At 39.5% G+C, this 22,661-nt stretch overlaps 1 protein-coding gene across 1 annotated transcript; it reads left to right on the forward strand.

Moving 5' to 3' along the window:
- Window positions 1-20,086: 20,086 nt before the first annotated feature.
- LOC101611863 (heat shock protein HSP 90-alpha-like) lies at window positions 20,087-22,412 on the forward strand. The gene is given in 2 exon segments (XM_045145339.1): window positions 20,087-21,868; window positions 21,871-22,412. Coding segments are annotated over 2 exon segments (2,175 nt in total). The 5' UTR covers window positions 20,087-20,109; the 3' UTR covers window positions 22,287-22,412.
- Window positions 22,413-22,661: the final 249 nt, after the last annotated feature.

Genomic DNA, 22,661 nt, shown 5'->3' on the forward strand with positions numbered 1-22,661 from the left:
CTACCCTTCCTTTGGCTCTTACATCCTTTCTGCCACCTCTTCCTCAATAGACCCTGAGCCTTGGAAGGCGTGATAGAGATGTTTCAGTACTAAGCATTCCTCTGTCACTTCTTTTCAGCACTATGGTACCTTCTGAGTCATCCCAGAGGTCACTGCCATTTGAAAAGGGAAGCTTCTCTAACCGAAAGTGAGAGTTGCATAAACATTAAGAGAAGAGCTTACCAGGCAGTTTGGTGAGCATAATACATGCATTTAGCCAGACACCAGAAGGCATTATACCCGTAGGGCTCATGACTTCCCATGTCATAGGTTTTTCAGTATCAGGCTTGTATTCCTTCCTGTGGAGTGGGCCTCCAGTCCAATTAGAGAGTGGTTGGCTTCTCCTGTAACAGACATGCCACTATTGCACCAGTTGGCTCATTTGGCCTGGCTGGCCCAATTTAAGGCTTGCAGTGTTCACTGTTGCTTATCTCCACTGATGACTTCTCTCTCACACATGGAGCTGCATATGCATACAGTGTTGCTTTGTTGGTCTACACAGAGGAGGTTTTCAGCTCTGCTTCAGCAAGATTTCTTACTGACTTTGCTGCCCAAGCATGTGGAGTCTTCAGAAATAGGGTCTTAGCATCCATTCTTGGTGGGAAACCAAGAGCCTTGGCAATGACCTGTAATGTTTTGGAGGCATCAGGTACCTCCCTGGCCAACAATTCACTAGAAGGTATCCCATCCCTGGCCATGAAATTTTTCTAGTAACAGTCTGTGGCTTCTGGGTATGCCATTGTCCAAAAAAGTAGATTTCCATATGACCTATTCATACCCTCTTAGATTTTGTTTAACCCTATCCCTGCCCTTCCTTTACTCAATCCTTTACCTGACCTCATTTAGGCTATTCCACACCCAGTAATCTGTTCTACTTACATATATCTAATGTCATCTGCTTAAGTCCTCCCCTCTCCTCCTTCCCTTAGAGACCCTTTCTAGTTTACTGGCCTCTGCTACTGAGTTTTATTCCAAATCATATACAAGTCCAAGCATTAAGCCACCAAGTATTATGGCACTTTGACAGAGTAACAGACAAGAGATCTCTCAGACAAACAAAATTATATTTGAGCTGCTTCTTAGGGTAGAAACTCCAGGTAAAGATTCACATAGTGCAGATGTCTTTTTTTAGGAAAAGAACATCTGCTCATTTGCAAGGTTATAAGCAAAGGTTCAATTAGCAATAGCTAATTAAGGACCTTAAAGTGAGTACATCTCAGAGAAGGCATATCTATCTACTATCAAAGTTTGTAGGCATGAGGTAGGTAACTGACTAAGGAGTTTAAAGAGCACAACTATGGATTGTTTCTAGAAGATAATCATCAATATCGAAACAGCTATACCAACTTCCTTTAGATTCCATTCACTTGAATATTTTTGTCCACCTTTTATTCTTAGTCTGGGGATATCTTTACCAGGAAGGTATGCTTCTCTGGACAACAGAAAGATGAATCTAGTAAACTTATATTGTTTTCATCTGGTTGGTTGCATCTTATTTTGGATCATTAATCATTTTTGCCAGAAAATTCTTGAAATCTTCATCTGTCATTTTACCTGCTTCAGTAACTTTGAAGTCAGTCACTGAGGGGTCATGATCTTTTGGAGAAGTCATGCTGTCAAGTTTGGTTTTTTATAGTTCTGCATTGTGATTCACACATATGTAAGTTTGGATACTTTTAACTTTTTTTGGTGGGAGGGGGCACGGTAGGTCTTATTGACCAGTCTATTCTTAAGGGCTCAGTACTTAGTACCACTCAGGGAGAAGAAAAAAAAAATGCTATAATGGAAATATCAACCATACAAGATACAGAGATCTACTTAAACATCTTTGCAGCCCACTAATACATTACCAATGACCAAAAAGCTGAAACTTGTCCAACTGTGGCAAGATTAGCTTTCAAATTAAAATTTATTTAAGGTGAGTGTAGAAATAGCAAATTAATGAGATAAAAGAAGGAGGCAAGGAAAGGAATAAATAGAGGACAAGCAAGGTCAAATGAAAGGAAGGAAGAAATAGACATATATTATGGAGGAAAAGAATAAAGAACAAAAGATTTAGAAATGTAAAAAATTGGAAAGATTAAAAACTAACAAAAAATTCTTAATAATGAAAAAGTTAAAAACAAAATTAGGGGTTGGAAAGATGGCTTAGGAGTTTAAGGCACTTACTTGAAAATCTTGAGGACCTGTGTTCCAGTACCCATGTAAAGACAGATGCACAAAGTGGTACATGCATCTGAAGTTCATTTGCAGTGGCACTGGGCCTTATCATGCCCATTTTTTTCTCTCTCTTCCTCTCTCTCTCTCTCCCTCCTTCTGCTTGCAAATAAATAAATAAACTCATTTTCAAAACATGAATAATTTTAAGGAGAGTAAAAAATAAAAGCATAAGATTATTTTTAAACAATAAGGTAAATTTTAAATACTATTAAATATAGAGTGGGAGTAAGGAGAAAATATAGAGAGCAAAAAGGAAAACAAAACCAGAACTCTCTAAGGGAAATAAAAATAAATGGCCCGATAATAAAAAGAAATGTGTCAAAAAAATGTGGTGAGTTATGGAGGATATAAAAAAAAAACACTAAAGTTCTTCAAAATACAATAAAGTAAAACCATTGCTTAAATGTACTAAAAAGCAGGAAATCACAAAGATTCAAAAGAAAAAAAAATGATGAAGTGCTTGAGCTTTTCCTTTCTGAGTTCCTGATAATTACAAACAGCCAGTTATATGCATGAAGAGGTAAGGGCCAATAAACTTCAAAAAACACACAGAAACTGGGCTGTAAAGAAGACTCAGTGGCAATGCCTTCATAAAAAAGACAGAAAAATCCCAAATCAATAGCTTAACCATCCACCTAAAGGTATTGGAAAAATAAGAAAAATCCAACCCAAAGAGCTCCAGAAGGAAGGAAATAATTAAAATCAGAGCAGAAATTAATGAATTGGAAACCAAGGAAACAATTAAGGCAATTGACAAAACAAAGAGCTGGTTCTTTGAAAAAATAAACAAGATTGACAAACCTCTGGCCAATTTGATCAAGCAAAAAAAGGAGAGACTCCAAATTAACAAAATTCAAAATGAAAAAGGAGAGATTACAACAGACATCAGTGAAGTCGGCAGAATCATTAGGACTTATTTCAAAAACCTCTACTCCACAAAACTGGAAAATGTGGAGGAGATGGATAAATTCCTGGATGCATATCATCTACCAAAGCTAAACTCAGAGCAGATCAACCACCTCAATGAACCCATCATGCTCATGGAGATTGAAAAAGTAATAAAAAACCTCCCAAAAAAGAAGAGTCCAGGACCAGATGGATTCCCAGCCGAAGTTTATCAAACCTTCATGGAAGAACTCAAACCAATCTTCCTAAAACTGTGCCACACAATTGAAGAACAGGGAAAACTACCCAACTCCTTCTATGAAGCTAGTATCACCCTAATCCCAAAACCAGGCAGAGACGCCACAAGAAAAGAAAACTATCGGCCTATTTCCCTAATGAACATAGACGCAAAGATCCTCAACAAAATTCTCACAAACCGAATCCAACAACACATCAAAAGCATTATCCACCTTGACCAAGTGGGATTTATCCCAGGAACACAAGGGTGGTTCAACATACGAAAATCTGTCAATGTAATACACCACATAAACAAGCTTAAACATAAAAATCACATGATCATTTCGATAGATGCAGAAAAGGCCTTTGACAAGATACAACATCACTTCATGATCAAAACATTGGAGAGAATCGGCATGGCCGGTTCACATCTTAATATAATAAAGGCAATATACAAAGCTCCAAAGGCCCAAATAATTCTTAATGGAGAGAGACTGGAGGAATTCCCATTGAGATCAGGAACAAGACAGGGATGTCCTCTCTCACCTCTGCTTTTCAATATAGTTCTGGAAGTCCTAGCCCAAGCAATAAGGCAGGAGAAGGAAATAAAAGGGATACAATTTGGAAAGGAAGAAGTTAAGTTAGCTCTATTCGCTGATGACATGATTGTATATGTAAGAGACCCGAGAGACTCCATCCCAAAACTCCTGAAGGTGATTAACTCCTATAGCAAAGTAGCAGGATACAAAATCAATGCACAAAAATCAGAAGCATTTCTGTATGCAAATGACAAAGACACAGAAAAAGAAATAAAGGACATAGTCCCATTTTCAATAGGAAAAAATAAAATAAAATACCTTGGAATAACGTTAACCAAGGAAGTAAAAGATCTATACAACGAAAATATAAAAACTCTCAAAAAAGAAATTGAGGAGGACTTGAAACAATGGAAAGACCTCCCATGGTCCTGGATAGGCAGAATTAACATTGTGAAGATGACAATCCTACCAAAGGCAATATATAGATTTAATGCAATTCCAATTAAAATCCCTACAATGTTCTTCACAGACATAGAAAAAATGATCTCAAATTTCATATGGAAAGGCAGAAAGCCTCGCATATCCAAACATATCCTCAGCAAAAGAAATACCTCTGGTGGCATCACCATACCCGATATAAAGTTATACTACAAAGCCATAGTAATAAAAACAGCATGGTACTGGCATAAAAACAGGAGTATAGACCAATGGAATAGACTTGAGGACCCGGATTTTGGGCCAAGCAACTATAGCTACTTGATATTCGACAAAGGCCCAAACAATATAGACTGGAAAAAAGATAGCATCTTCAACAAATGGTGCTGGACAAACTGGATAACCACATGCAGGAAACTAAAACTTGATCCACACATTTCACCATGCACAACACTCAAATCCAAGTGGATCAAAGACCTCAACATAAGACCAGAAACTCGAAAACTACTGGAAGAAAATTTAGGAAGTACTTTCCATGATATAGGAATGGAAAAAGACTTCCTGAATAAAACCCCAGTGGCTCAAGTTCTTAAACAGTCACTCAACCATTGGGATCATATGAAGCTGAAGAGTTTCTTTACAGATAAGCATATAATAAACAAAGCCAATAGAATACCCACAGAGTGGGAGAAAATATTTGCAGGTTATCCAACTGATAGAGGCCTTATCTCTAGAATTTACAAAGAACTCAAAAGTCTAAACAATAAGAAGACAAATACCCCACTCACAAAATGGGGCACAGAGTTAAACAGGCAATTCACAGAGGAAGAGATACAAATGGCAAACACACACCTAAGAAAATGTTCATCATCCCTAATCATCAGAGAAATGCAAATTAAAACAACTATGAGATTCCACCTTACCCCAATAAGGATAGCCAACATCAAAAGGTCAAATGAAAATAAATGCTGGCGAGGAAGTGGAGAAGCAGGGACACTCATTCACTGTTGGTGGGAATGCAGGATGGTACAACCACTTTGGAAAGCAATATGGAGACTCCTGAAAAAGCTGACTATAGAAATACCAACAGACCCAGTTATACCATTACTGGGCATGTACCCTAAAACCTTCAAACCAAAAGCCAGAGAGATTTGCTCAACCATGTTTGTAGCAGTTCAATTCGTAATAGCTAAAAGCTGGAATCAACCCAGATGTCCATCATTAGAAGAATGGATAACAAAGATGTGGTATATCTACACAATGGAATTCTATACAGCAGTAAGAAAAAACGACATAAAGAAATTTGAGGAAAAATGGTTGAACTTGGAACAGATCATTCTCAGCGAACTTACCCAATCACAGAAAAAAAAATCGACACATAGTCTCACTCATCTGCAACACCTAACCTGAATTTGCCCAAGATGCCTTACATACCCAGCAAGTACCTCATGGACTAGGCAATAAGATTGATGGGAGGGCGGGGAGGGAATCAAAGGGTGGAAAACAGTAATCCGGACCCAAACGGCAATGGTACCATAAAATTCTACTTCCTAAAAGACAGACCAAATGACTGAACCTTCACTAGTCCCTTACAGGAAACACCTGAACCACAAGACACTGGAGAGGGTAGGATCAAGACTGACCTAAATCTCCTACATCTTCCTTCCCTCCCTCTCCCCTTCTCCCCTCTATCTCTCTCCTCTCTAACTCTTGTATATTAGTTATCTTTTTCCTCAATTTCTTAGTGGACACTGACCTGTAACCCCCACTTCCAGCTTGGGCCTACAATCCACAATGAGCTTTTGATCAGAGAAACCTACAAGGTTTCCCAAAACAATGACAGACTTCTGTCAGAGTAATTGATGACCCACCAAAGGCCAGTGGTAAGACCCTATTGCTGAAGACTCCATACGCAGCTGACACATAAAATGGAATGACATGGCTGGAAGCCAGGAGAGAGTCAGTCCCCAGACAGTCAGCGTGTCTAGTGCCAGAAGGCGCTACATAGGTGACTGGGGGAAGTGACCAAGATCTGTCCAAGCAACACATTGTTTAACCTAAGTAGCAACAATTAACTGGATGTGATGCCCACACAAGTGCAATAGTGGTACACAGCCATGGTGAGGAATCAATTGCTCTTGATTTGGCTAACTGATCCACTCAGTGGTACTAGACCCTTAGCTGGAGCTGGGAAACAAGTCAGAACCATACCCAAACACAAGCCCACTCTACAATATCAAGCTACCATCAATCACGGGGTATAAGAGGGCCTACACCTATCAAACTGTCTATCAAAAAAGTAAGTGTTATCTCAATTTTCTGGGTGCTAACTTACTCTCCGTTGGAGAATCTGCTTCTCTTTTCCAGATAGATGCAGATCCTAAGAAGAGAGTTGCCCCAACATACCTCAGAAGGGGCCCAACTGAAACTAAGGACAACTGGCGAAATAAGCAAGGGTGATGTTTTCCTGTGAACTGGATACCAGCACAAAGGGGAAGGAGATCAATGCAGAGAAAAATCAACTCCTACCAAATCAGAGAGCCAGAGCCTCAGAGGCCCCCAACACCTCAGCACTGAAGCAGACCAAAAATGAACCCAACATGGCTCAGGGAAATCTTGCGGAAGAGGGGGCGGAAAGAATGTCAGAGTTACATGTTGGGTCATGATTTTCAGAGACATTTATCATACTAATAACTGGGGGCTAACTCCACAATGCAAGACCCATTTTCAATAACAAGGAGGGTCTAATGGGAGGGGGTAGATCACAGATGAGCCTAAATAATGGTACCAATCTGCCTGTATTTACTGAAAAGAAAACTAATAAATTAAATTAAAAAAAAAAAAGAAGACTCAGTGGTTAAATGTACTTACTTGTAAAACCTGACAGCACAGGTTCAATTCCCCAATACCTACATAAAGACAGATTTAAAAAAATTGGTGTGTGTTTCTAGAGTTGTGCGGAGTTGTGCCCATTCCCCCCCTCTCTCTCATAACTAAATAAATAAAAATTATTATTTTTTTGTTTTTTTGAGGTAGGGTCTCACGCTAGCTCAGGCTGACCTGGAATTCACTATGTAGTTTCAGGGTGGCCTTGAATTCACAGTGATCCTCCTATCTCTGCCTCCCAAGTACTTGGATTAAAGGCATGCGCCACCACACCTGGCTATTTTTGTTGTTGTTGTTTATTTTTATTTATTTATTTGATAGTGACAGAGAAAGAGACAGATAGGGAGAAAAGAGAGAGAATGAGCGTGCCAGGGCCTCCAGCCACTGCAAACGAACTCCACACGTGTGCGCCCCCTTGTGCATCTGGATAACGTGGGTCCTGGGGAATCGAGCCTTGAACCGGGGTCCTTAGGCTTCACAGGTAAGCACTTAACCACTAAGCCATCTCTCCAGCCCACCTGGCTATTTTTAATTAATAAAAAATTTTAAAACAATAAAAATGCAGAGAAGCCAATGGAGGCTCACACTCACCTATAATCTCAGCACTCAGGAGGCAGAGGTAGGAGGATCACTGTAAGTTTGAGGTCAGCCTGAGACTACATAGTGAATTCCAGGTCAGCCTGGACTACAGCAAGGCCCTACCTCAAAAAAAAAAAAAAAAAAACCAAAAAACAGAAATGTTTTAGAAACTTTGTGGACAAATTTGAACATATTTAAATAGCAAGAAAACCAAGAAGAATGCCTGAAGCTAAAGAATACAATGAGTGAAGTGAGAAATATAACAGAAAGCATCAGTGACAGACTGCATCAAGCAGCAGAATAAATTAGTAAAATCTAAGAGAGTATATTTGCAAATATATAGTCAGAGGAGAAAAGAAAAAGAAAGAGTAAAGAAAATTTATGAGATTTATGGGAAAATATCAAAGAGTCCAATTTTTCATGAATTGGAGCCTAAAATGGATTAGAAAAAGGCAAAGAAATGGAAAGCTTACTTGAAGAAACAATGAACCAGGACTGAGAATATGGCCCAGTGAATAAAGCATTTGTTGTGAAAGCATGAGGACCTAAGTCTGGGCCCCCAGAACCCATATAAGTTCTGGGTAAACATGATGGCCTATATAATCCCATTGAATTTAGGAAGTAGAGAAAAGGCCTCCTTGGGACATCTGGCTAGCTAGACTAACAGGACTAGTATTAACTAGGTTCAAGTGAGAGACTGCCTCAATGAACAAAGTATAAGCTATCAAGGAAGACACAGATGTCTCTGACCTACACACACACACACACATGTCCACATGCAGATGAACATACATGCACATGTACCACATATAAATACACATGCCCTCCAAAATGGAAGAAAGGATAAGCTAGGTATGATGGCACATGCCTAAAATCCCAATGCTTGGGTACTAGAGAAAGAAAGGCTGTGATTTGGAGTCGAGCCTGGCATCTATACCAAGTTCAAGACCTGCCTTGGCTACCTGAGATCCTGTCCTAAAATAACAAAATATTACAACAAATGGAAATAGTATGTTTTAGCTGGGCATGATGGTGCATGCCTTTAATCCCAGCACTCGGGAGTCAGAGGTAGGAAGATTGCCATGGGTTTGAGGCCACCCTGAGACTACATAGTGAAATCCAAGTCAGCCTGGGATAAAGTAAGACCCTACCTCAAAAACAAACAAACAAACAACAAAAAAAATTGTGGTCAGGGAGGTCCCTATTGCCTCTAAAACACTACAGGTTATTGCCAAGGCCCTTGGTTTCCCACAAGTAGCAGATGGTGAGACCCTATTGCCAAAGACTTCACATTCCTTGGCAGCAAGGTCACTGAGAAATCAAGCTGGTGCTGAGCTGAAAACCTTCCCCCTGTAGACCAGCCAACTGAAAGATAGAAAAAGCGAAAAAGCTGCACTGCATGCAGCCCTATGGGAGATAGAAGTCATCAGCGGTGTAAACAGTGGACACTGGAAACCTCAAATTTGGCCAGACAGGCCAAATGTCTGAACAAGTACAATAGTGGCATGACTGCTCTGGGGGAAAGCAACTGCTCTCTAATTGGACTGAAGGCCCACTCTGTGCGAGGGAATACATGCCTGCTACTGAAAACCTAATCAAAAGCCTATGGCAGGGGAGGTCATGAGCCTTTGGGGTATAAAGCCTGCTCTTGTCTGACTAAATGCATATATTATTCTTACCAAACTGCCCTGGAAGCACGACAATTAATGTTCATATTCACATATCAATACTACTCACACTGTTGGTTAGAGAAGCTTCTCTTTTCAGATGGCAGTGACCACTGGGATGACCCAGATTGCAAGAAGTGACAGAGGAGTGTCCACTATGGAAACATCTTTAGCACACCCTCCAAGGCTAAGGGTCCATTGAGGAAGAGGCGGCATAAGGAATTTAAGAGCCAAAGGAAGGATACCACTCCTTACAATGCAATTTCCAGACAGAAATTGGCCTCAATATCCATGATGTTGCAGTGCCTAGCAATACTTACGCAAGACCCTCATAGTAGGAGAAAAAGATGACATCAAAATAAAAGAGAGACTAACGGAGAGAGGGAGAAGATGTAATGGAGAGTGGAGTTGTGAAAGGGAAAGTTGGGGAGGGGAGGGAATGATCACTGTTTATTGTCTGTAAGTATAGAAGTTGTCAATAATTTAAAAAAATACTATGAAACTTAAAAAACAACTTGGAGAGCTGGGCGTGGTGGTGCACGCCTTTAATCCCAGCACTTGGGAGGCAGAGGTAGGAGGATCGCCGTGAGTTCAAGGCCACCCTGAGACTCCATAGTGAATTCCAGGTCAGCCTGGGCTAGAGTGAGACCCTACCTTGAAAAACAAAAAAAAAAACAACTTGGAAATAGTATGTTTGTAAACTATCAATAATTGTCTTGAATATAAATATATTACATTTTCAAAATTACTAGAAGCTGTGTTTGTGGCACATATCTATAATTCTAGCAATTGGCAAGCTGAAGTGAGAATCACAAGTTCAAGATAATTATGACATACAAAATGAGTTCAAGGCCAGCCTGAAGTAAATACTTTCAAAGAAAATATGGTTGCTAAATATATATTTTTATTTTTTATGAGTGAGAGAACAAGAGAGAGTGAGAGGGAATGAATTGGCATGCCAGGGAATCCAGACACTGCAATTTAACTCCAGACATGTGTGCCACCTTGTGCATCTGGCTTACATGGGATCTGGAGAGTCAAACATGGATCCTTTGGCTTCACAGGCAAGCACCTTAACTGCTAAGCCATCTCTCCAGCTCCAAATATATATTTTTAAAAAACAACTATATGTTGCCTAAAATAAACTCACCTCACCTGTAATATATTCTAAAAGTAAAGGATAGATAGTCCAGGAATATAGAAATCAAAACAAGGCACAGGAATAGCTGGTTATATCTCATAAAATAGATTTCCAGTCATAGATTGTAAAATGAGGCAAAAAGTCATTATATAACAATAAAAGGAACAGTTTAGCAAGAAGATATATAGCAATTATGACTGTATATTTATACCTAACATTTCAAATCCAAACATATAGAGCAAATATTAATGGATCACCACACCTGGCTTTGCAAACTGAAATCAATAGCACATATTTTAAATTCACCCACTATAATCAAGTGAAATGCATCTAATGGATATAAGAATGCTTCAACATGTGCAAATTAATAAATATATCAATTTAACAGAAAATGACAAGAAACATATGATTATGTTAATAGATGTACAACAAATTTAATCCCATTTACAATAGATACCAAATTAATTACCTAGGGATACATTTAACTAAAGAAGTGAAAGATATCCACAATAAAAAAGTATAAAATATTTGTCTAGAGAGATGGCTAAATGGTTTGGGCATTTACTTGCAAATCTTTAAGGGCCCAGGTTTGATTCCTCAGTATCCACATAAAAGCATATATTCAGAATGGTGCATGCATCTATGGTTTGTTTGCAGTGGCAGGAGTTCATTGGTGTCTTCTCCTCTCTCTCTGTCTGTCTTTCTCATTGCAAATAACTAAATAAAAATATTTTTTAATTATGAAATTTTGATGACAACACTGAAAAGACAAAAATAAAAATGTATCTCATATTCATGGATTGAAAAGCAATTGTCCATATTATCCAAAATGATTTAAAGTTTAATGTCTTTCAATGTACAAATAATATTGCTCAAAAGAATGAAAAAAATATCCTAAAATTTGTGTAGAACTACAAATGATATCAAACAGCCAAAGCAACTGAGTAAAATGAACAAAGCTAAGCTATGACCTCAGGGTGGGGAGAAAGAAACAAAGCTGGAGGCATCACATTACCTGGCATAAACAAACACATAGATCAAGTAAACAGAATAGAGAGACCAGAGATAAACCCAAGTATTTATAGTCAATTTATTTCAACAAAGATGCCAAGAACTCAGTGTTGAAGTACAGTCTCATCAATAAGTAGTACTGGGGGAAAATGGATATTCACACAAAATTATACCCCTCTGCTTTCTCACCATATTAAAAAAAAAAAAAGTAAAATAGAGTGAAAACGTAAATGTAAGACTTGCAACTTTGAAAATCTATAAGAAAAGACTTCATGATACTGGTCTGGGAAAGAATTTTTTTAATTGAGAACTTTATTATATAAACATATTGCAAATGTACCTGTCCCCCATTCCATTGAAGACTTTTCACTGGGGTTATCTGTAATCACTGTGGGGTCATGAATGTACCAATCAGTCTCAGAGTGGGGGACAATGCCTCAGCGTACACCTTCCCACACTGTGACTCTTACATTCTTTCCTCCTCTATTTCTGCAATGTTCCCAGAGCCTTGGTGAGCTTGTTATAAGTCACCTTTAGTTTTGAACTCTCAGTACCTCTGATTTCTGCTTTGCTGAGTTTTGAGTGTCCTCAGTGTCAACTACTATCTCCATGGAAGTTCTCAAGCTGTAAGTAAGACCAGCACTTGGGAAATTATTTTTGATAAGAGCTAAAATACACAAAGATCTTGTATTAATTGAATATGTGGCCCCATAGACTCAGGGATTTTATTCAAACTGAGTTTTCAGCTTCAGCCCATATAGCAGGCAGACTACTGGCACAGGGGATGTATCACTGGGAGTGAATTACAGCCCAAAGGTATGCAGAAAGGTTTGAGCTGTGGCAGGGTCCCCGCTTGCTGCCTTTTGGTGTTTACTGGCTGGTGATGGTTTTTCTCTCTGCTTGGATCTGTGAAAGGGAGCCAGCTCCTTCCACAACTGATAGAACTTCCCCTGGATCTCTGTAAGCTTGAAATAAAATAATTCCTCCCATAAACTGTTTGGTTGAATGTTCATCCCAACATTGTGCAACTGATTGTCTATTTGTGAATTTGGTACCAGAGAATTGGGTCTTGATGAGATGAATCTGACCGTGTGGATTTTGTTCTTGTGGAACTTGAGAACTGGAAAAATGTTGATGGTCATAGTACTTGGGACTAAATATACCTTACAGAGTGCTAAAGAAAATTTTAGGGGCTATTATGGCTAGAGTTTGAAAATGCTAAGTGAGAAGAAAATTGTGTTGGCTTATGAACTTTCAAAAGGGAAGGAAAGACAGAAGAAAATTTTGTTGTTACTGGGCTGCTGGCATAAAGGCAGCCTGCATTTTTCTGACCATATCCAGAAGGTTTGATCAAGGTTAAATTTAAAAGTATGGACTGGTGTGCCTAGCAGAAGATATAGAACTGAATGATGTATGGTATATCACAGGAAAAAAATCATACAAATGTAAAATTTCTGGCACAGACACTGCTTTTTGGTTACTGAAGCCATTACTCACAAGCAGATTATGATTATTAATGATGGCCCAACTGCTTTTATACTGAAACAATGGAAAATGTGCCTGAGGTGAAGTCCACCCAGGGAAGGCTGAATGAGTAAGAATGCCAACTCTTTTGAAAGGAGATGAATGTCAGGAAGAACCCTGCTCTTCAGGGTTATGATTTATTCCTCCCTATATTAACAAAATGGCTGTGTCCTTGCATACTTGGTTTTGGTTTTGAAAGCATGAAGAATGAATGGAAGGGAGTCATGCAGTGCACACAGTTCCAGGAGCTTCTGCTGGTATGCAGCATGTGAGTCAGGGCATGATGTCCTTTATCGGAAGCCAGTGAGGCCATGGCAAGATGGAACGTGGTTTGCACTGGAGACCAGATGATGTTTTGGATATGCCAGGATTGTGCAAAGGCTACCATCATGGAGTCCTGTTGGCTCAGGATGGAAGTTTTCCCGGAATATGCAGACCAGCAAAAGGATGGAAATTGAAAATCCAGAGATTCTTCTCTGGTGATGGATGGTGGACTTGAACTGCAGATGTTTGATGATAACCTGATGGTTATTAATTTTTCATTGAAAGTCTTTCTTTGTTATGCCTTATAGCAATAGACATGTTTAGTCTGTGCCATTATATGTTGGGAGTATATAACTTGTTTTAATTTTACAGGACTTACAGTTAAGAGATAGTCTTTAATCCCAGATGATATTTGGGACTTTGGAACAGTCTTAAAGTTGGCAAAGACTATAGGGAAATTTGAAATTCTACTGAATGTAATTTGCAATGTGAGATGGTTATGAGTATATGGAGGTCAGTGATATGTGGTAGTAGGAATATACGGCCCCCATAGATGAAGGTGAGATTCTTTTCAATTAGTTTATCTCTCAGGGCACTGTCCAGTTTACATGATACCAAGTTGCTGAAACTCAAGCAGAAAGGTAGCTATCAATATCTAGAATGGCAGGAGGAGCACCATTACATGCCCTATAGACACTGAAGGTAGAAAAAAGAAGAAAAATTGTTTACATTAAATTGTAAACAATTTAATGCCAATAGTTTAAAATCCTAAGAACAGATTTGTTGACAATTATGACAGCAAACTTTAAAACTGAGTATCTAAATGGTTGAATGTCTTCTAAATTAATTCATAATTTAAAATCTCTCCATTTATAATTCCAAGACTAGGAGGATAATCATTGTGAATTTGTTGCAGTCAGGTTTGTATTGCTTGCAGAATTCACCCAATCAAGAGCAGCTTCTGGGAAAAAGGGTTTATTTTGGCTTACAGACTCGAGCAGAAGCTCCATGATAGTAGGAGGAAATGATGGTATGAGCAGAAGGTGTACATCACCTCCTTGGCAACATCGGGTGGAAAACAGCAACAGGAGAGTATGCCAGACACCAGCAAGGGGAAACTGGCTGTAATGCCCATAACTCTGCTCCCAACAATACACTGCCTCCAGGAAGCATTAGTTCCCAAATCTCTATCAGCTGGGAACCTAGCATTCAGAACATCTAAGTTTATGGGGTCATCTGAATCAAAGCAGCACATTCTACCCCAGGTCCCCATAAACTGATAACCATCCATGATGTAAAATGCAGTGCATTCAGTCCATCTTTTAAAATCCCCATAGTTTTATCAATCCTAATGATGTTCAAACATTCCCATAGTCTCAGATCTTTTAAATAATACAAAAAAAAAAAACTCCCCCAAAAAACATAATGGCACAGAATAAACCTTCACACTGCAAAAGATGGTACTGACTGTAGCAAAGAAATATTCAACCAATACAAGATTTAAAATAACTTGGGCAAACATCAAACTCTGTAGCTCCAAGTCCAACAACTAACCAGTGCCAAATCTCCAAGTCCAACAATTCTAACCAGCAACAAGTCTCTGTAGTCCCAGTTCCACCCCTCCAGTGGGGCTACTCATAGTCCTGGTAAACTTCATCTGGGCTGGCAGCTGTCCTTAGCAGCCATCTCCTGCTTCCAGCATCTTCACTGGGTCTCCACTGCAACACAGGGTCCATCCTCACTGTTCCATCGGGTCTCCATGCAGGCAATGCTGCTTCATACTGCCCTTGTCTGTTTCCAAAACACAACACTGTGCTGAAAATTCAATGACCCTCTCTTTCCTGCATTTCTAATACTTCACAATACCAAGCAGAGTGCCAGTTTGTTAATCCAGGAGAGAATAAAACAGACTTTGAAGAACAGGACTCTCTTCAGCATTCAGGACCCCTTCAAAAGAGTCTACATTCTTCCAGTTGTCCCAGTGAAGGTCAGCTGGACCAATCTCATAGGTTGTAATAGGTTATATAATTATAGCTGAATAGGCAGACATTTCAGCCCAAAGATTTCATTTGTGTGCCATATCCCTCTGTTCATACCAGTCCATTTCTACACAATGCAACCCTCCACAAATTCTCAAGATATGGGCATAACAGTAAGCCTCACACACAAACCTCTTTTGCCCACTCCAGAAAAAAAAAAAAAAACAAAGCTTTTTCTCACCTTTATAAGCCAAACTTCACAGTCCATAATTCTTGCTGCATTCAGGTCTTTCAACTCTGACAAGAATAGTCCATCAAGTTGTACTTACAGCACTGCAAGGCATCTATTAGGGCAAGGTTTCAAATCCTTCCACATTCCTCTTGAAAAACCAACTCCAAAAGGCCAAAGTCACACAGTCAAACAGCACAAATCCCATTCATCTGGTACCAATTTAACTGTTGCAGTCAGGTTTACATTGCTGGCAGAAATCACCAGATCAAGAGAACTTGGGGGAAAAAAGGTTTACTTTGGCCTACAGACTGAAAGGGCCACTCCACTGTGGCAAGGGAAAACAATGGCATGAGCAGAGGATGGACATTACCTCCTCAGCAATATCAGATGGACAACAGCCACAGGAGAGTGTGCCAAACACTGGCAAGGGGAGGGAGGGAGGAAGGGAGGAAAAGAAGAAAAGTATGAGGGAAAGAAAAGTGAAAGAGGACTTCTGGGTAAGATGGCTGTATAGGAGTCACACCATTCCAGCCTAGGGAGGGATTTGAGCAAAACTACAGCAAAATACACTCTTCGTCTGAAAAGTGAAAGTATATAGGTTCTTAACAGCCACAGCAGAGAAGCAGGAGAGAATAAGATCGATCAGAAAGGAGGAGACCAGAATCCCGCTGAGGAGCTTGTAGACCTGGACCAATCCATGCAGATCCATGCGGATGCATGCGCCCTGGTGCCCAGCTACAGGAGCAGAGACCAAACAAAGGGACTTTCCAACCTTATCAACTTCCTTACAAAGTCAAGAAACCTAAAGGGGAGACAACAGAGGAACTGCTGAAGGGAACAAAGGCATGACCAGCTTAGCAATTCCAGTACAACTCCAGGTTTCCTTCACTCTCCCATCCCCCAACTGACAGTACCACAACCCTCCTGAGAACATATTCAGCTCCTGGTGCCAGGGCATTCAGCACAGCAGATCTGAACACCAGATTCACAGCATAACACAGAGGGATCGAGGTGGGCACTCAGCAATGAGATTGGAAGCCACCCCAAAAGGTAATGAGGCCAACTGACAAAAAAGCAGATACAAAGGCTTACACTGGAAGTGCTAATCTCTCTTTCCATGTCAGGGCGGGTTATGGGTTATATATTCTTGGTTGGCTTTACCATTCTCAATTAAGCTGTATTTGGGGGTTAACTACTATTGCCTTTGATGCTTTCAGATTTATAGGGGCTTTGTCTTTTTCTTCTGTCATTATTGGGGGCAGGGTCTGATTCAGACCTAGGCTAACCTGGAACCCATTTCAGAACAGAAATCTTAACCTCCCAGCTAACAGGATTAGGGGTGTAGAGCAACACACACCTTTAGGGATTTTGGCTTTATAAGGTTTTCGGTTTGTTTCAATCTGAATACTTGAACACTCTGTGCTGGTTTTTATTGAATGTGTACATTGCTCAGGTGAACTTTAGAATTTCAGTAAATTGCTCCACCCAGCCCACTAGAATACTTTAATAGCAAGCAAACTCAACATCTAAGATTATTTCTCCAGTTGGATTGGAGTACAAGAGCTATACTTGGCAACTTAAACTCCTGCTCTGAAGATATATAAAGTTGGATTTCATAATCTAAAAGCACCACAGATTATTAGAAAACCCAACCATCAATCAACTCAGGATGCAAGAATTGATACATTGTAATAAATAAAACACAAAGAATCGAGATAATACAATCCCACCAGAAATTATAAATCCATCAGAAATTACCCCCAAATGAGACTGTTTTAGATGAAATGCCTGACAAAGATTAAAAAAATATATTTTTCTCTATACTCAAAGAAATCAAAGAAGAAATTAAAGGAGTCAGTGAAGAAAACAGGGCTGGAGAGATGGCTTAGCAGGTAAGGCACTTGCCTTCAAAGCCAAAGGACCTCACTTTGAATCCCCAGTACCCACATAAGCCAGAGGCACAAGATGGTACACACATCTGGAGTTTGTTTGCAGTGGCTGGAAGCTCTGGAATGCTCATTCTCTCTCTCTCTCACTCACTCTCTCTCTCTCTGCCACTCTGTCTCTTCCCCTTTTTCAAATACATTTTTAAAAGGAATAAAACTCCTGAAGGAATTCCAAGAGAACACAGGAAACCAGCTTAATGCAATAAGGAGGTCACTACAAGACATTAGTAAGGAATTAGAAATACTAAAGAAAAACCAGGCAGAAGTTCTAGCACTGAAAAACACAGTCAAATAAAAAAATAAAAATTAAAAAACTCTGTGGAAAGTCTCACCAGTAGAATGGATGAAGGAGAGAACAGAATAGCTAAACTAGAAGACTAGGTGGCAGATACAATACAGTCCAACAAAGAGAAAGACAAGCTAATAGCAAGGTATGAATGGAAATTTCAAGATATCCAGGATACTATGAAAAGGTCAAACATGACTTCAGGGTATAGCAGAAGGAGAAGAATTTCAATCCAGAGGCTTAGTAGGCATTTTCATCAAAATCAGAGAAGAAAAATTTCCCCAAGTTGGGAAAGAAATTCCAGTGCAGATACAAGAAGCTTTTAGAACACCAAACAGACATAACCTGGAAAGAACCTTTCCTCACCATGTTATAATTAAAATATTAAACACTCAAACCAAAGAAAACACATTGAAAGAAGTGAGGGAGAAAAAGCAAGTCAACTATAAAGGCAAGGCCATCAGGATCACATCAGATTACTCAACACAAACTTTAAAAGCCAGAAGGGCTAGGAATGATGTATTTAAAGTTCTGAAAGATAACAACTATCAACCAAAAATACTTTATCCTGCAAAGCTATCTATCCAAATTGAAGGCAAAACAAGGATATTCCACAACAAAAACAGACTAAAGGAATTGGTGACAACGAAGCCAGCTCTACAGAAAATACCTGAAGGAATCCTTCACACTGAAGAGAAAGCAAAGTACACACATGAGGAGACAGGAAAAAATATACCATACTCAAATAACAGTTTTAAAAAAAAAGAGAGAGAGAGAGAGAGAGAGTGGCCAGGCATGGTGGCACATGCCTTTAATCCCAGAATTTGAGAGGCAGAGGTAGGAGGATCGCCATGAGTTCAAGGCTACCCTGAGACTACATAGTGAATTCTAGGTCAGCCTGAGCTAGAATGAGACCCTACCTCAAAAAACAAAAACAAAAAGAGAGAGAGAGAGAGAGCAAAAGGAAATAAGAAACACTACAAAACAAGAAGAATGGCTATAATAAACACATACCTTTCAATAATAATTCTTATTATCAATGGCTTCAATGCCCCAACAAAAAGAAACAGGTTTACAGACTGGATTGAAAGGCTGGCTCCTGCTGTTTGTTGCCTCCAGGAAACTCATCTCTTAATAAAAGATAGACACTGTCAGCCGGGTGTGGTGGCGCATGCCTTTAATCCCAGCACTCAGGAGCCAGAGGTAGGAGGTTTGCAATGAGTTGGAGGCTACCCTAATACCATATAGTGAGTTTCAGGTCAGCCTGAGCTAGAGAAAAACCCTACCACAAAACAAAAAACAAAACCACAACAACAAAAAAAACAGATAAAGAAGATCACTTTATATTGATTAAAGGCACACTCCAACAAGAGGACATTTCAATCCTAAACATATATACACCTAAGATGGGGACTCCCAATGTCATCAAACAAACTTAAGGCCACAGATCATACCAAACATGATTGTAGTGGGTGACTTCAATACCCTCATCAATTGACAAGTCACCCTGGAAAAAAATAAATAAGTAAATAAATACACAAAGAGACATCTGGATTAAATGATGTCATGCAACAAATGGGCCTAACAGATATCTATAGAACATTCCATCCAAATGCTGCAGAATACACATTCTTTTCAGCAGCACATGGAACATTTTCTAAAATAGACCATATTAAAAAAAAAAAAGCAAATCTTAACAAATACAGGAAAATTGAAATAATTCTTTGCATTCTATCTGATCACAATAGGATTAAACTACAAACAAATAGCAAGAAAAGCTATAGAGCATACACAAAATTATGGAAACTAAACAATGCACTGCTAAATGATGAATAGGTCAATGATGAAATCAAGAAGGAAATCAAAAAATTAATAGAATCAAATGATAATGAGAACACAATATACCAAATTGGCACACAATGAAGGCAGTCCTAAGAGGGAAATCTATAGCTCTAAGTGCCTATATTAAGAAATTAGAGAGTTCACAAGTAAACAATTTACTGCTTCACCTTAAGGCCTTGGAAAAAGATGAATAGACAAACCAAAAATCAGTAGATGGGAAGAAATGATAAAGATTAGGGCAGAAATTAATGAAATAAAAACCAAAAAAAAAAAAATTTAAAACAATCAATGAAGCAAAGTTTGGTTCTTTGAAAAGATAAACAAGATTGATAAACCTGAGTTGCTCCAGCATCTCCTTGCCGTGGTCTGTGTGCGGTCGCTCCACCAGCCAGCCAAGATGCCTGAGGAAACCCAGACCCAAGACCAACCCATGGAGGAGGAGGAGGAGGTGGAGACTTTCACCTTTCAGGCTGAAATTGCCCAGTTGATGTCATTGATCATCAATACTTTCTATTCGAACAAAGAGATCTTTCTGAGGGAGCTAATTTCAAATTCATCAGATGCTTTGGATAAAATCAGATATGAAAGCCTGACTGATCCCAGTAAACTTGACTCTGGGAAGGAGCTGCACATTAATCTCATTCCCAACAAGCAAGATAGAACCCTCACTATCGTGGACACTGGGATTGGCATGACCAAGGCTGACCTGATCAATAATCTCGGCACTATTGCCAAGTCTGGAACCAAAGCCTTCATGGAGGCTCTGCAGGCTGGCACAGACATTTCCATGATTGGCCAGCTTGGTGTGGGCTTCTAGTCTGCCTACTTGGTTGCTGAGAAGGTGACTGTGATCACTAAGCATAATGACGATGAGCAGTATGCCTGGGAATCCTCAGCAGGGGGCTCGTTCACAGTGAGAACTGACACAGGGGAACCAATGGGTCGTGGAACAAAGGTTATCCTGCATCTGCAAGAAGACCAAACTGAGTACTTGGAAGAGAGAAGAATAAGGGAGATTGTGAAGAAACATTCGCAGTTTATTGGCTATCCTATTACTCTCTTTGTGGAGAAGGAACGTGATAAAGAAGTAAGTGATGATGAAGCTGAAGAAAAGGAGGAAAAAGAAGAAAAGGAATCTGAAGATAAACCTGAAATTGAAGATGTTGGTTCTGATGAAGAAGAAGAAAAGAAGGATAGTGATAAGAAGAAGAAGAAGATTAAGGAGAAGTACATTGATCAAGAAGAACTCAACAAAACAAAGTCTATTTGGACCAGAAATCCTGATGATATTACTAATGAAGAGTATGGCGAATTCTACAAGAGCCTAACCAATGATTGGGAGGAACACTTGGCAGTGAAGCATTTTTCTGTTGAAGGACAGTTGGAATTTCAAGTTCTTCTTTTTGTCCCAAGGCATGCTCCTTTTGATCTGTTTGAAAACAGAAAGAAAAAGAACAACATTAAGTTGTATGTACGCAGAGTTTTCATCATGGATAACTGTGAGGAGTTAATCCCTGAGTATCCGAATTTTATTAGAGGAGTGGTGGACTCGGAGGATCTCCCTCTAAACATCTCCCGAGAAATGTTACAACAAAGCAAAATTTTGAAAGTTATCAGGAAGAATTTGGTCAAAAAGTGCTTAGAACTGTTCACTGAATTGGCAGAGGATAAAGAGAACTACAAGAAGTTTTATGAGCAGTTCTCTAAAAATATAAAGCTTGGAATTCATGAAGATTCTCAGAATCGGAAGAAGCTGTCTGAGCTGTTGAGATACTATACATCTGCTTCTGGGGATGAGATGGTTTCTCTCAAGGACTATTGCACCAGAATGAAGGAAAACCAGAAACACATCTATTTTATCACAGGTGAGACCAAGGACCAGGTAGCTAACTCAGCCTTTGTGGAACGTCTCCGAAAACATGGCTTGGAAGTGATCTATATGATTGAGCCCATTGATGAGTACTGTGTCCAACAGCTAAAGGAATTTGAGGGGAAGACTTTAGTGTCAGTCACCAAAGAGGGCTTGGAACTTCCAGAAGATGAAGAGGAGAAAAAGAAACAGGAAGAGAAAAAGACAAAGTTTGAAAACCTCTGCAAAACTATGAAAGACATCTTGGAGAAAAAGGTTGAAAAGGTCGTGTCAAACCGCTTGGTGACGTCCCGTGCTGCATTGTCACAAGCACCTATGGGTGGACCGCAAACATGGAAAGAATCATGAAAGCTCAAGCCCTGAGAGACAACTCAACAATGGGTTATATGGCAGCAAAGAAACATTTGGAAATAAACCCTGACCACTCCATTATTGAGACCTTGAGGCAAAAGGCAGAGGCTGACAAGAATGACAAGTCTGTGAAGGATCTGGTCATCTTACTGTATGAAACTGCGCTTCTGTCTTCTGGCTTCAGTCTGGAAGATCCCCAGACACATGCCAACAGGATCTACAGGATGATCAAACTTGGTCTAGGTATTGATGAGGATGATCCCACTGCAGATGATACCAGTGCTGCTGTGACTGAAGAAATGCCTCCCCTTGAAGGTGAGGACAACATGTCGCGCATGGAAGAAGTTGACTAGGCTTCACTAGAAGAGCCACTACCTACCACTACCCCTTACTCAGTACTCACTTCATTCCTTCCAAATATGTATTTCCAGGACTTTATTTTTGTTGACATTTTAAAAATATGGCATGATAACTTAAGGGGAAGATAAGATTTCTTTCTGTTAAGTGATACTGTGATAGCAAAACTAGTAATGCTTTTTCTAGTTTCACCTTGGCTTGTTTTAACAGGTTGATAGAACATTTGTTGTAAGACGTAACCTATATGTGGTCTGAAGTGTTTAGCTATATAAGCTGGATTCCATAGTAGACCAAATCTTTTGTCACTCGTGTTCCGAAATAGATACCTTGATGTTGAAAAGAAATTTTGGTTAAAAATTTGTTTTGTAGCA

This window comes from Jaculus jaculus, chromosome 1 (genome assembly GCF_020740685.1).
Source record: "Jaculus jaculus isolate mJacJac1 chromosome 1, mJacJac1.mat.Y.cur, whole genome shotgun sequence".
Classification (NCBI taxonomy): domain Eukaryota; kingdom Metazoa; phylum Chordata; class Mammalia; order Rodentia; family Dipodidae; genus Jaculus; species Jaculus jaculus.